This window comes from Oncorhynchus keta, unplaced genomic scaffold, assembly GCF_023373465.1.
Source record: "Oncorhynchus keta strain PuntledgeMale-10-30-2019 unplaced genomic scaffold, Oket_V2 Un_scaffold_29898_pilon_pilon, whole genome shotgun sequence".
NCBI classification, from domain to species: Eukaryota; Metazoa; Chordata; class Actinopteri; order Salmoniformes; family Salmonidae; genus Oncorhynchus; species Oncorhynchus keta.
This window is the reverse complement of record NW_026290909.1, coordinates 327,503-343,395: the sequence shown is the minus strand read 5'-3', so window position 1 is coordinate 343,395 and position 15,893 is coordinate 327,503. Positions and strand designations below refer to the sequence as shown.

General features: G+C 48.6%; 1 protein-coding gene across 3 annotated transcripts in view; it reads right to left on the bottom strand.

The window, feature by feature from the left end:
- The window catches only part of LOC127928564 (protein FAM126B-like), a 152,079-nt gene that overhangs the window by 35,265 nt on the left and 100,921 nt on the right, over positions 1-15,893 (bottom strand). For all 3 annotated transcript variants that reach the window (XM_052515723.1, XM_052515725.1, XM_052515724.1), the window contains exons 7-8: positions 5,465-5,580; positions 3,412-3,507 (exon numbers count right to left, since the gene is read on the bottom strand). In XM_052515723.1, coding sequence (XP_052371683.1) covers positions 3,412-3,507; positions 5,465-5,580 — 212 coding nt within the window. The remainder of the gene's footprint in view (positions 1-3,411; positions 3,508-5,464; positions 5,581-15,893) is intronic.

Genomic DNA, 15,893 nt, shown 5'->3' with positions numbered 1-15,893 from the left:
CCTGACGCATACCCATTAGACCCTGACGCATACCCATTGGACCCTGACGCATACCCATTGGACCCTGACGCATACCCATTAGACCCTGACGCATACCCATTAGACCCTGACGCATACCCATTAGACCCTGATGCATACCCATTAGACCCTGATGCATACCCATTAGACCCTGATGCATACCCATTAGACCCTGACGCATACCCATTAGACCCTGACGCATACCCATTATACCCTGACGCATACCCATTAGACCCTGATGCATACCCATTAGACCCTGACGCATACCCATTAGACCCTGACGCATACCCATTATACCCTGACGCATACCCATTAGACCCTGATGCATACCCATTATACCCTGACGCATACCCATTATACCCTGACGCATACCCATTATACCCTGACGCATACCCATTATACCCTGATGCATACCCATTATACCCTGATGCATACCCATTATACCCTGATGCATACCCATTATACCCTGATGCATACCCATTATACCCATTAGACCCATTATACCCTGACGCATACCCATTAGACCCTGAAGCATACCCATTAGACCCTGATGCATAACCATTATACCCATTATACCCTGATGCATACCCATTAGACCCTGATGCATACCCATTAGACCCTGATGCATACCTATTATACCCTGATGCATACCCATTTAACTCTAATGTAGGACTATTTGCCTAGTAGCTGCTTGCAACTCACCATTCCATCATAAACATTTAATTCATCCTCCATTCAGTAGTCAGTCTATATCTCATCCATTTAGTCAGTTGTCTGAGTTGGAACTAAACCAAAGTTTATTGAAATCCATGTATGTTTTATCACTTTAGTCATTAAAATGTTTAACTTCCAAATAAAAAATATAGGCATTGCAATTTAGCCTATCATTTTGGGTACTGGTGTCTTACGGAATGATTTAAAAACTCAGTTTTATAACTGTTTATTATAGGCCTCCCCATAAAAAGAGGCCCTAGCTCGCAGGCCTCTAAATTCACTCGACAAAACAGTTGAAGCAGCATGTACAGTGGCTGATAGGGAAAACGGATCTGGCAATAAGAACAGGCTATAGATCGTCTACTGCGCAAGTCACATAAATTCTTATTTACAATGACGGCCTACGAAAAGGCCTCATGTGGGGATGGGATAAAACACATCGACAAGAGAGACAACACAACTCTACATAAAGAGAAACCTAAGACAACAACACAGCATGACAGCAACACATGGCAACACAGCATGGTAGCAGCACAACGTGGCAGCAGCACAACATGGCACAGACAACAGCACAAAGGGCAAGAAGGTGGAGACAACAATACATCACACAAAGCAGCCACAATGGAGTCTTTCAATGAAGAGATGGAGATGAAACTGTCCAGTTTGAGTCTTTGAGTGAAGAGATAGAGATAAAACTGCCCAGTTTGAGTATTTGAGTGAAGAGATGGAGATGAAACTGCCCAGTTTGAGTCTTTGAGTGAAGAGATGGAGATAAAACTGCCCAATTTGAGTATTTGAGTGAAGAGATAGAGATACAACTGTCCAGTTTGAGTATTTGAGTGAAGAAATTGAGATGAAACTGCCCAGTTTGAGTATTTGAGTGAAGAAATGGAGATAAAACTGTCCAGTTTGAGTATTTGTCGCAGCTCGTTCCAGTCGCTAGCTGCAGCGAACTGAAAAGAGAAGCGACCCAGGGATGTGTGAGCTTTGGGAACCTTTAACAGAATGTGACTGGCAGAATGGGTGTTGAATGTGGAGGATGAGGGCTGCAGTAGATATCTCACATAGGGGGGAGTGAACAGGTGTTGAATGTGGAGGATGAGGGCTGGTAGTAGGCATTGAGGCCTAAGAGGGTTTTCTAAAAAAGCATCAACCAGTGGGTCTTGCGACGGGTATACAGAGATGACCAGTTTACAGAGGAGTATAGAGTGCAGTGTTGTGTCCTATAAGGAGCATTGGTAGTAAATCTGATGGCTGAATGCTAAAGAACATCAAGCCGCTCCAGAGCACTCTTACCTGCCAATCTATAAATTACGTCTCCGTAATCTAGCATGAGTAAGATGGTCATCTGAATCATTGTTAGTTTGGCAGCTGGGGTGAAAGAGGAGCGATTACGATAGAGGAAACCACGTCTAGATTTAACTTGTGGTCCTTCTGTGGCTCAGTTGGTAGAGCATGGCGCTTGTAACGCCAGGGTAGTGGGTTCGATTCCCGGGACCACCCATACGTAGAATGTATGCACACATGACTGTAAGTCGCTTTGGATAAAAGCGTCAGCTAAATGGCATATATCATATATTATTATTATTATTATTATTAACTTCAGCTTGCAGCTTTGATATGTGCTGAGAGAAGGACAGTGTACGGTCTAGCCATACTCCCAAGTACTTGTTTGAGGGGACTACCTCAAGCCCACGAGAATGGAATGTTCTAGCGTATCAAAAGCTTTGGCCAAGTCAATACAAAAAGCAGCACAACATTGCTTAGATTCAAGGGCCATGGTGACATCATTGAGGACCTTTAAGGTTGCAGTGACACATCCAGAACCTGAGTGGAAACCAGATTGCATACCAGAGAGAATACGATAGACATCAAGAAAGCTAGTCGGTTGAATATTGACAAGTTTTCCAACACTTTTGATAAACAGGGCAAAATAGAAATAGGCCTATAACAGTTAGGATCAGGTTGATCTCCCCCTTTAAATAAAGGACGGACCGTGGCTGCCTTCCAAGCAATGGGAACCTCCCCAGAAAGGAGAGACGGGTTAAAAAGGTTGGAGATCGACTCAGTGATTATAGGGGCAGTAACCTTAAAGAAGAAAGCGGGTCAAATTTCAGGAGCTCCTTTAGCACCTCGGACTCAGTGACCGCCTACAGGGAGAAACTTTGAAACGGGGCAGAGGAAAAAGAGGAATGAGCATCAGGGCTCGTCGCATTAGAAGGGGTGAGAGATGAGGAAATGTTGGACGGTTAAGAAGGCATGACTGAGTCAAATAGGAATCCTGGACGAAAGAGAGACACAGCGCGACAGAGAGAGACAGAGAGACAGAGAGACAGAGCAAGAGAGAGAGAGAGAGCGACAGACAGCGACAGAGAGACAGAGCAAGAGAGCGACAGAGAGCCAGAGCAAGAGAGAGAGCGACAGACAGCGACAGAGAGACAGAGCAAGAGCAAGAGAGAGAGCGACAGACAGCGACAGAGATACAGAGCAAGAGAGAGAGCGACAGACAGCGACAGAGAGAGACAGAGCAAGAGAGCGACAGACAGCGACAGAGAGACAGAGCGCGACAGAGAGAGACAGAGCCAGAGCAAGAGAGCGACAGACAGCGACAGAGAGACAGAGCAAGAGAGCGACAGAGACAGAGCGAGAGAGACAGAGCGACAGAGAGCGAGTCCTCACCGTGAGCTCATCCTGCAGACAGACTGGTAGGAGGAGAGAGGCATGTAGACCACAGCAGAGTTGTAGCACAACATGAGGAAACACAGCACTTCAAACCTGAAACAAAAACACAGGAACACTGTCAGACATCTGCCACCCCGTCCTCCACTACATCCCCCCCCCACCCCGTCCTCCACCGTTGACCCGCCCCCCCACCACACTAGGCGGAGAGAGGCCAGAGAGAGAGAGAGAGAGAGAGAGAGGCCAGAGAGAGAGAGGCCAGAGAGAGAGAGGCCAGAGAGAGAGAGGCCAGAGAGAGAGAGACAGAGAGAGAGAGACAGAGAGAGAGAGACAGACAGAGAGAGAGAGACAGAGAGAGACAGAGACAGAGAGAGAGAGAGAGAGCCAGAGAGGCCAGAGAGAGAGAGAGAGAGAGAGAGAGAGGCCAGAGAGAGAGAGACAGAGGCCAGAGAGAGAGAGAGAGAGAGAGAGCCAGAGAGAGGCCAGAGAGAGAGGCCAGAGAGAGAGAGAGAGACAGAGAGAGAGAGAGAGAGAGAGGCCAGAGACAGAGAGAGAGAGAGAGAGGCCAGAGAGAGAGGCCAGAGAGAGAGGGCCAGAGAGAGAGAGGCCAGAGAGAGAGAGGCCAGAGACAGAGAGAGAGAGAGAGAGGCCAGAGAGAGAGAGAGAGACAGAGGCCAGAGAGAGAGACAGAGAGAGAGAGAGAGAGAGAGAGAGAGAGACAGAGAGAGAGAGAGAGAGAGAGAGAGAGAGAGAGAGAGACCAGAGAGAGAGAGACCAGAGAGAGAGAGACCAGAGAGAGAGGCCAGAGAGACCAGAGAGAGGCCAGAGAGAGAGGCCAGAGAGAGAGAGAGGCCAGAGAGAGAGAGAGAGAGAGGCCAGAGGCCAGAGAGAGAGGCCAGAGAGAGAGAGAGAGAGAGAGAGAGACAGAGAGAGAGAGACAGAGAGAGAGAGACAGAGAGAGAGAGAGACAGAGAGAGAGAGAGAGAGAGAGAGAGAGAGAGAGAGAGAGAGAGACCAGAGAGAGAGAGAGAGAGAGAGAGAGAGAGAGAGAGAGGAGAGAGGCCAGAGAGGCCAGAGAGAGAGAGGCCAGAGAGAGAGAGAGAGGCCAGAGAGAGAGACAGAGGCCAGAGAGAGAGAGAGAGAGAGAGAGAGAGAGACCAGAGAGAGAGAGAGACCAGAGAGAGAGAGACCAGAGAGAGAGAGAGAGGCCAGAGAGAGGCCAGAGAGAGACAGAGAGAGGCCAGAGAGAGACAGAGAGAGGCCAGACAGAGACAGAGACTGAGAGATCAGGGAGAGGGGGGACAAAGGGATCGGTGGCCAAGAGGAGAGGGGCCAGGGTGAGAAGGGACAGAGAGATGGGGGGACTGGGGACAAGGAGAGAGGAGACAGGGGGAGAGTGGCAGTGAAGGTCTCTGGGGGCCAGAAGTACCTGTTCTGGGCAGTGAAGGTCTCTGGGGGTTAGGGGTCAGGAGTACCTGTTCTGGGCAGTGTAGGTCTCTGGGGGTTAGGGGTCAGAAGTACCTGTTCTGGGAAGTGAAGGTCTCTGGGGGTTAGGGGTCAGGAGTACCTGTTCTGGGCAGTGTAGGTCTCTGGGGGGTTAGGGGTCAGGAGTACCTGTTCTGGGCAGTGAAGGTCTCTGGGGGCCAGAGACCGGGAGAGAGGGGCAGTGAAGGTGTCTGGGGGCCAGAAGTACCTGTTAATAATAATAATATATGCCATTTAGCAGACGCTTTTATCCAAAGCGACTTACAGTCATGTGTGCATACATTCTACGTATGGGTGGTCCCGGGGATCGAACCCACTACCCTGGCGTTACAAGCGCCATGCTCTACCAACTGAGCTACAGGACCACTGTTCCGGGCAGTGAAGGTCTCAGAAGTACCTGTTCTGGGCAGTGTAGGTTTCTGGGAGTTAGGGGTCAGGAGTACCTGTTCTGGGCAGTGTAGGGATCAGGAGTACCTGTTCTGGGCAGTGTAGGTTTCTGGGGGTTAGGGGTCACTGGAGCACCTGTTCTGGGCAGTGTAGGCCTCCGGGGGTTAGGGGTCAGGAGTACCTGTTCTGGGCAGTGAAAGTTTCTCTCTGAGGGTGCAGCCCGCTGTAGACGACCCTGATGAGGTCATGATGACTCAGAGCTCCCTCGGTCAGACCCATGGAGCCCAGACTGGAGGGCTGGAAAGGAAGCCACACACACACCCATCAACAACTAACAGCAACTAACTAACCATTTAGCAGAGGACCAATACATTCTGACACACAGCAGTATTTAACTGATGAATACAGGAGACCATTGCAGTCTGACACGGTCTGCCCATAATGTTTATTTTTATGCAACAACTAAAACACTTTCTAGGCCAATGACAAGCATACCAATAACAAGATGTAGCCACTGCAGAAATGAAATTGGAAGTATATATGGAGACTGTTTAATGCCCAAAATGATGGGGTTAAATCCACTCTTCTGGGAAGGCTTTCCACTAGATGTAGGAACATTGCTGCTATAACAGCCTCCACTCTTCTGGGAAGGCTTTCCACTAGATGTAGGAACATTGCTGCTATAACAGCCTCCACTCTTCTGGGAAGGCTTTCCACTAGATGTTGGAACATTGCGGCTATAACAGCCTCCACTCTTCTGGGAAGACTTTCCACTAGATGTAGGAACATTGCTGCTATAACAGCCTCCACTCTTCTGGGAAGGCTTTCCACTAGATGTTGGAACATTGCGGCTATAACAGCCTCCACTCTTCTGGGAAGGCTTTCCACTAGATGTAGGAACATTGCTGCTATAACAGCCTCCACTCTTCTGGGAAGGCTTTCTACTAGATGTTGGAACATTGCTGCTATAACAGCCTCCACTCTTCTGGGAAGGCTTTCTACTAGATGTTGGAACATTGCTGCTATAACAGCCTCCACTCTTCTGGGAAGGCTTTCTACTAGATGTCGGAACATTGCTGCTATAACAGCCTCCACTCTTCTGGGAAGGCTTTCCACTAGATGTTGGAACATTGCTGCAGGGACTTGCTTCCATTCAGCCACAAGAGCATTAGTGAGGTCGGGCACTGATGTTGGGTGATTAGGCCTGGCTCACAGTCAGCGTTCCAATTCATCCCAAAGGTGTCAGATGCGTTAGAGGTCAACTGGGTTCTGTGCGGCCAATCAAGTTCTTCCACACCGATCTCGACAAACCATTTCTGTATGGACCTCGCTTTGTGCGGGGGAATTGTCATGCTGAAACAGGAAAGGGCCTTCCCAAAACTGTTGCTACACATTTGGAAGCACATAATCTTCTAGAATGTCATTGTATGCTGTAGCATTAAGATTTCCCTCCACTGGAACTAAGAGGCCTAGCCAGAAACATGAAAAAAAGCCCCAGACCATTTTTCCTATTCCACCAAACTTTAGTCGGTACTATGCATTGGGGCAGGTAGTGTTGTCCTGGCATCCGACAAACCCAGATTCGTCCGTCGCACTGCCAGATAGTAAAGCGTGATTCATGACTCCAGAGAACACGTTTCCACTGCTCCAGAGTCCAATGGCAGCGAGCTTTACACCACTCCATCCGATGCTTGGCATTGAGCATGGTGATCCTAAGCTTGCTTCAAGGAGAGGGACTCTAACCTGGAAGCTTAAAAGAAATCCCGCTAACCCTAACCCTGCGACAAACCATCAGACAGGCAAACCCTAACCCTAACCCTAACCCTTAACCCTAACCCTAACCCTAACCCTGCGACAAACCATCAGACAGGCAAAGCTTCAACACAGGACTAAGATCAAATCATACTACACCGGCTCCGCACGTTGGTTGTGGCAGGGCAAACCATTACAGACCACAAAGGGAAGCACAGCCGAGAGCTGCCCAGTGACACGAGTCTACCAGACCAGCTAAATAACTTCTATGCTCGCGTCAAGGCAAATAACACTGAAACATTCATGAGAGCATCAGCTGTTCCGGACGACTGTGTGATCACACTCTCCGTAGCCGATGTGAGTAAAACCTTTAAACAGGTCAGCATTCACAAGGCCGCAGGGCCAGACAGATTACCAGGACATGTACTGCGAGCATGCGCTGACCAACTGGTAAGTGTCTTCACTTACATTTTCAACCTCTCCCTGTCTGAGTCTGTAATACCAACATGTTTTAAGCAGACCACCATAGTCCATGTGACCAAATACACTAAGGTAACCTGTCTAAATGACAATCGACCCGTAGCACTCACGTCTGTAGCCATGAAGTGCTTTGAAAGGCTGGTCATGACTCACATCAACACCATCATCCCAGAAACCCTAGACCCACTCCAATTTTCATACCGCCCCAACAGATCCACAGATGATGCAATCTCTTCTGCACTCCACACTGCCCTTTCCCACCTGGACAAAAGGAACACCTATGTGAGAATGCTATTCATTGACTACAGCTCAGCGTTCAACACCATAGTGCCCACAAAGCTCATCACTAAGCTAAGGATCCTGGGACTAAACACCTCCCTCTGCAAATGGATCCTGGACTTCCTGACAGGACCTGGCCGTGTGGTGCCAGGACAACAACCTCTCCCTCAACGATGAGACAGCCTATAGGGAGGAGGTCAGCAACAACCTCTCCCTCAACGATGAGACAGCCTACAGGGAGGAGGTCAGACCTGGCCGTGTGGTGCCAGGACAACAACCTCTCCCTCAACCAGAGACCTGGCCGTGTGGTGCCAGGACAACAACCTCTCCCTCAACGATGAGACAGCTTGTAGGGAGGAGGTCAGAGACCTGGCCGTGTGGTGCGGACACAGGTGGTAAGGGTAGGTAACATATCCGCGACACAGCCTCAACACCGGGGCCCCTCTGGGGTGTGTGCTCAGTCCACACCTCTACTCCATGTTCACTCATGACTGCATGGCCAGGCACGACTCCTACACCATCATTAAGTTTGCTGATGACACAACACTGGTAGGCCTGATCACCAACAACGATGAGGCAGCCTATAGGGAGGAGGTCAGAGACCTGACCGTGTGGTGCCAGGACAACAACCTCTCCCTCAACGATGAGAGCCTATAGGGAGGAGGTCAGGACAACAACCTCCCCTCAACGACCTGGGAGGAGGTCAGAGACCTGTGTGGTACCAGGATAACAACCTCTCCCTCAACGATGAGACAGCCTATAGGGAGGGAGGAGGATAACAACCTCAGAGACCTGGGAGGAGGTCCGTGTGCCAGGACAACAACCTCTCCCTCAACGATGAGACCAGGGAGGAGGTCAGACCTGGCAGTGTGGTGCCAGGACAACAACCTCTCCCTCAACGATGAGACAGCCTACAGGGAGGAGGTCAGAGACCTGGCCGTGTGGTACCAGGATAACAAGGAGGTCCCTCTCCTCTCCCTCAACGATGAGACAGCCTACCAGGGAGGAGCCTCAGAGACCTGGCCGTGTGGTGCCAGGACAACAACCTCTCCCTCAACGATGAGACAGCCTATAGGGAGGAGGTCAGAGACCTGGCCGTGTGGTGCCAGGATAACAACCTCTCCCTCAACGATGAGACAGCCTCAGAGACCAGGCAGTGGGTGCCAGGACAACAACCTCTCCCTCAACGTCAGCTTGTAGGGAGGAGGTCAGAGACCAGGCAGTGTGGTGCCAGGACAACAACCTCTCCCTCAACGATGAGACAGCCTGCTAGAGACCAGGGAGGATAACAACCTCTCCCTCAACGGAGACAGCCTACAGGGAGGAGGTCAGAGACCTGGCCAGGACAACAACCTCTCCCTCAACGTGCCAGGACAACAACCTCTCCCTCAACGATGAGACAGCCTACAGGGAGGAGGTCAGAGACCTGGTAGTGGTGGTGCCAGGATAGAGACAACCTCTCCCTCAACGATGAGACAGCCTACAGGGAGGAGGTCAGAGACCTGGCCGTGTGGTGCCAGGACAACAACCTCTCCCTCAACGATGAGACAGCCTCAAGAGGTCAGAGACCTGGCCGTGTGGTGCCAGACAACAACCTGATGAGACAGCCTACAGGGAGGAGGTCAGGACTGTGGTGCCAGGATAGGCAACGAGGAGGACAAAGGAGATGATTGTGGACCCCATTCTCATCTACTGGGCTGTAGTGGAGCAGGTCGAGAGCTTCAAGTTCCTTGGTGTCCACATCACCAACAAACTAACATGGTCCAAGCACACCAAGACAGTCGTGGAGAGGGCACGACAAAACCCATTCCCCCTGAGGAGACTGAAAAGATTTGGCATGGGTCCTCAGATCCTCAAATGGTTCTACAGCTGCACCGTCGAGAGCATTCTGACTGGTTGCATCACTGCCTGGTACGGCAACTGCTCGGCCTCCGACCGCAAGGCACTACAGAGGGTAGTGCATACGGCCCAGTACATCACCGTTTCCTGCCATCCAGGACCTCTATATGAGGCGGTGTCAGAGAAAGGCCTAAAAATTGTCAAAGACTCCAGCCATGCAAGTCATAGACTGTTCTCTCTGCTACCGCACGGCGAGCGGTACCGGAGCCCCAAGTCATAGACTGTTCTCTCTGCTACTGCACGGCGAGCGGTACCGGAGCCCCAAGTCATAGACTGTTCTCTCTGCTACTGCACGGCGAGCGGTACCGGAGCCCCAAGTCATAGACTGTTCTCTCTGCTACTGCACGGCGAGTGGTACCGGAGCACCAAGTCTAGGTCCAAGAGGCTTCTAAACAACTTCTACCCCCAAGCCGTAAGACTCAGCCAATCTAATTGCATTGCCCCCCTCCCTTCTACGCTGCTGCTACTCTGTTATAATCTATGCATAGTCACTTTAATAACTCTACCTACATGTACATAATACCTCAATTACCTTGAGACCGGTTATCTCTTATTTTCTTAAAACTGCATTGTTGGTTAAGGCCTTGTAAGCATTTCACTTTAAGGTCTCCTATTGTATTCAGTTCATGTGACAAATACAATTTGATTTCAAATGTTCGCTGTTGCTTTCACACATTTAAATGCATATGTAGTGAATCTATATTCCATCTAATCCTGCAATAATAAACTCAGCAAAAAAATAAACCTCCCTTTTTCAGGACCCTGTCTCTCAAAGACAACTAGTAAAAATCCAAATAACTTGACAGATCTTCATTGTAAAGGGTTTAAACACTGTTCCCCATGCTTGTTCAATGAACCATAAACAATTAATGAACATGCACCTGTGGAACGGTCGTTAAGACACTAACAGCTTACAGACGGTAGGCAATTAAGGTCACAGTTATGAAAACTTAGGACACTAAAGAGGCCTTTCTACTGACTCTGAAAAACACCAAAAGAAAGATGCCCAGGGTCCCTGCTCATCTGCTTGAACATGCCTTAGGCATGCTGCAAGGAGGCATTAGGACTGCAGATGTGGCCAGGGCAATAAATTACAATGTCCGTACTGTGAGACTAAGACAGCACTACAGGGAGACAGGACGGACAGCTGATCGTCCTCGCAGTGGCAGACCACGTGTAACACCTGCACAGGATCGGGACATCCGAACATCACACCTGTGTGACAGGTACAGGATGGCAATAACAACTGCCTGAGTTACACCAGGAACGTACAATCCCTCCATCAGTGCTCAGACTGTCCGCAATAGGCTGAGAGAGGCTGGACTGAGGGCATGTAGGCCTGTTGTAAGGCAGGTCCTCACCAGACATCACCGACAACAACGTTGCCCATGGGCACAAACCCACTGTCACTGGACCAGACAGGACTGGCGAAAAGTGCTCTTCACTGATGAGTCGCGGTTTTGTCTCATCAGGGGTGATGGTCGGATTCGCGTTTATCGTCAAAGGAATGAGCATTACACTGAGGCCTGTATTCTGGAGCTGGATCGATTTGGAGGTGGAGGGTCCGTCATGGTCTGGGGCGGTGTGTCACAGCATCATCGGACTGAGCTTGTTGTCATTGCAGGCAATCTCAACGCTGTGCGTTACAGGAAAGAAATCCTCCTCCCTCATGTGGTACCCTTCCTGCAGGCTCATCCTGACATGACCCTCCAGCATGACAATACCACCAGCCATACTGCTTGTTCTGTGTGTGATTTCCTGCAAGACAGAAATGTCAGTGTTCTGCCATGGCCAGCGAGCCCAGATCTCAATCACATTGAGCACGTCTCAGACCTGTTGGATTGGAGGGTGAGGGGTAGGGTTATTCACCCCAGAAACGTCCGGGAACTTGCAGGTGCCTTGGTGGAAGTGTGGGGTAACATCTCACAGCAAGAACTAGCAAATCTAGTGCAGGCCATGAGGAGATGCACTGCAGTACTTAATGCAGCTGGTGGCCACACCAGATACTGACTGTTACTTTTGATTTTGACCCCCCCCCTTTGTTCAGGGACACATTATTCCATTTCTGTTAGTCACATGTCTGTGGAACTTGTTCAGTTTATGTCTCAGTTGTTGAATCTTATGTTCATACAAATATTTACACATGTTAAGTTTGCTGAAAATAAACACAGTTGACAGTGAGAGGATGTTTCTTTTGTTGCTGGGTTTAGCTAGCCCTTCATGGTTGAAACAAGACATTTTCATTCATCATTTCTTACCCTCTGAGTGGGTGCCATGTTTATCGTACTTGTACAATGTATCGTTTCCTTTGTTCATATTCATATTGTTCATGTTCATATTGTTCATATTGTTCATATTGTTCATATTGTTCATGTTCATATTGTTCATATTGTTCATATTGTTCATGTTCATATTGTTCATGTTCATATTGTTCATGTTCATATTGTTCATATTCATATTGTTCATATTCATATTGTTCATATTCATATTGTTCATATTCATATTGTTCATATTGTTCATGTTCATATTGTTCATATTGTTCATGTTCATATTGTTCATATTGTTCATGTTCATATTGTTCATATTGTTCATATTGTTCATGTTCATATTGTTCATGTTCATATTGTTCATATTCATATTGTTCATGTTCATATTGTTCATATTCATATTGTTCATATTCATATTGTTCATGTTCATATTGTTCATATTGATATTGTTATAATAATAATAATAAATGCCATTTTGCTGACGCTTTTATCCAAAGCGACTTACAGTCATGTGTGCATACATTCTACGTATGGGTGGTCCCGGGAATCGAACCCACTACCCTGGCGTTACAAGCGCCATGCTCTACCAACTGAGCCACAGAAGGATATTGTTCATATTGATATTGTTCATGTTCATATTGTTCATATTCATATTGTTCATATTCATATTGTTCATATTGTTCATATTCATATTGTTAATATTGTTCATGTTCATGTTCATATTGTTCATATTGTTCATATTGTTCATGTTCATATTGTTCATGTTCATATTGTTCATGTTCATATTGTTCATGTTCATATTGTTCATGTTCATATTGTTAATATTGTTCATGTTCATGTTCATATTGTTAATATTGTTCATGTTCATGTTCATATTGTTCATATTGTTCATGTTCATATTGTTCATATTGTTCATGTTCATATTGTTCATGTTCATGTTCATATTGTTCATATGTCCTGGGTTATGTCAGAGTTCCGTGCGTCTGTCAGTCTGCTTGTAGGAGAGAATGCCTCAACGCACATAGAAATAGGCTCCATATGAGACTACACGCCACAGCACTGCAGTAAGGACAGGCAGCCTTCAAATAGGAACATTGGCCTGGGCTGAACTGGCACACTGTATTGTAGAATACAGCTCTCCTCTGAGGTGATGCAGAGCCAGAGACACTCAGTCATTGTGGCAGTGAGCAGAGACCTCCTTTCAGTGAACTGGTATCAGGGGGAGAAAGCAGAGAGGGAATTCATTCTGGATGAGACTAGTAGTGTATGGAGGATATGGTAGTCCAGCATGCTGTGGGGTAAGACTGATGTCACGTAGAGCGCTGCCTGCTGTTGAATGGGGGGCGCGCTTAGGGGTCGGCAGGGGGAGCAGGCTTTTATTAAGGAACTCAGTCCGGCTTTAGACTCTAAAGTTGGAATAGCAGAAGTCAAAGTGACATTTCTAAATTGGGAAGTACATCATCAGTTCCTCTTGTCAGTCACTGCAGACCTTAGAGAGATATTTATAACTAGTGAGAAATGTCCTGATTAACTAGCCCATGTCAGCTAACGTTTAGCCCATAGAGTTAAAGAGTTAGAGTCATCAATCAAATATCACACGAATACACATTAGACATGGTACAATGTGTATAATTGAAAGAAAATAAGCTTTAAACCTGCTAAATGTTTTCTCCGCCAACCAGAGTGGTGTGAACAGTTTGTGCCATAGAAACGGACGTAGCGGGTGTCAGCAGAGGAACTGTAATGTTCGCCAACGCTGGAAAGGGAGCCTGAGTAAAAAGGGTCTTTGTGTTACTTTTTACCCCCAATTTCATGATATCAAATTGTTAATTACAGTCTTGTCCCATCGCTGCAACTCATGTATGGACTCGGGAGAGGCGAAGGTCGAGAGCCATGCATCCTTAGAAATACGACCCTGGTGGCGCTCTACAGAGGGAACGGGGTGGCGCTCTACAGAGGGAACGGGGTGGCGCTCTACAGAGGGAACGGGGTGGCGCTCTACAGAGGGAACGGGGTGGCGCTCTACAGAGGGAACGGGGTGGCGCTCTACAGAGGAACGGTCTACAGAGCGCTCTACAGAGGGGGGTGGCGCTCTACAGAGGGAACGGGGTGGCGCTCTACAGAGGAACGGGGTGGCGCTCTACAGAGGAACGGGGTGGAACGCTCTACGAGGGAACGGGGTGGCGCTCTACAGAGGGAACGGGGTGGCGCTCTACAGAGGGAACGGGGTGGCGCTCTACAGAGGAACGGGGTGGCGCTCTACAGAGGGAACGCGCTCTACAGAGGGAACGGGGTGGCGCTCTACAGAGGGAACGGGGTGGCGCTCTACAGAGGGAACGGGGTGGCGCTCTACAGAGGGAACGGGGTGGCGCTCTACAGAGGGAACGGGGTGGCGCTCTACAGAGGGAACGGGGTGGCGCTCTACAGAGGGAACGGGGTGGCGCTCTACAGAGGGAACGGGGTGGCGCTCTACAGAGGGAACGGGGTGGCGCTCTACAGAGGGAACGGGGTGGCGCTCTACAGAGGGAACGGGGTGGCGCTCTACAGAGGGAACGGGGTGGCGCTCTACAGAGGGAACGGGGTGGCGCTCTACAGAGGGAACGGGGTGGCGCTCTACAGAGGGAACGGGGTGGCGCTCTACAGAGGGAACGGGGTGGCGCTCTACAGAGGGAACGGGGTGGCGCTCTACAGAGGGAACGGGGTAGCGCTCTACAGAGGGAACGGGGTGGCGCTCTACAGAGGGAACGGGGTGGCGCTCTACAGAGGGAACGGGGTAGCGCTCTACAGAGGGAACGGGGTAGCGCTCTACAGAGGGAACGGGGTAGCGCTCTACAGAGGGAACGGGGTGGCGCTCTACAGAGGGAACGGGGTAGCGCTCTACAGAGGGAACGGGGTAGTGCTCTACAGAGGGAATGGAGTAGCGCTCTACAGAGGGAACAGGGTGCCATTAGACTCAGTGGTTAATGTAATACACCAGACCATAAACACTTCCATTTGGTCTGGTAGAAAGCATCGCTCTCTCCATTCAATAGTAGCTAACAGATTGGTGTGTTCCTGTAAACATCTCCTGGCTAATCAAATCAAATGTATTTATATAGCCCTTCTTACATCAGCTGATATCTCAAAGTGCTGTAGAGAAACCCAGCCTAAAACCCCAAACAGCAAGCAATGCAGGTGTAGAAGTACGGTGGCTAGGAAAATGAGCACAGTTCATTGATTCATTGAGTGGCTGCCGCCAACACACTGACTCAACTCCAGCCACTTTAATAATGGGAAATGATGTAAAATATATCACTAGCCACTTTAAACAATGCTACCTAATATAATAATTTACATACCCTACATTATTCATCTCATATGTATATGTATATACTGTGCTCTATATCCTCTACTGCATCCTTATGTAATACATGTATCACTAGCCACTTTAACTATGCCACTTTGTTTACATACTCATCTCATATGTATATACTGTACTCGATACCATCTAATGTATCTTGCCTATGCTGTTCTGTACCATCACTCATTCATATATCTTTATGTACATATTCTGTATTCCTTTACACTTGTGTGTATGAGGTAGTAGTTTTGGATTTGTTAGCTAGATTACGCGTTGGTTATTACTGCATTGTCGGAACTAGAAGCACAAGCATTTCGCAACACTCGCATTAACATCTGCTAACCATGTGTATGTGACAAATAAATTTGATTTGATTTGATTCTCTAAAGGGTTGACCGACCGCAGAGCAGAAAGATAAACCCTCCGTTACCCCTAGAGGTGAACAATGAGAGCTAGATAAACCACCATTACCCCTAGAGGTGAACAATGAGAGCTAGATAAACCACCATTACCCCTAGAGGTGAACAATGAGAGCTAGATAAACCACCATTACCCCTAGAGGTGAACAATGAGCTAGATAAACCACCATTACC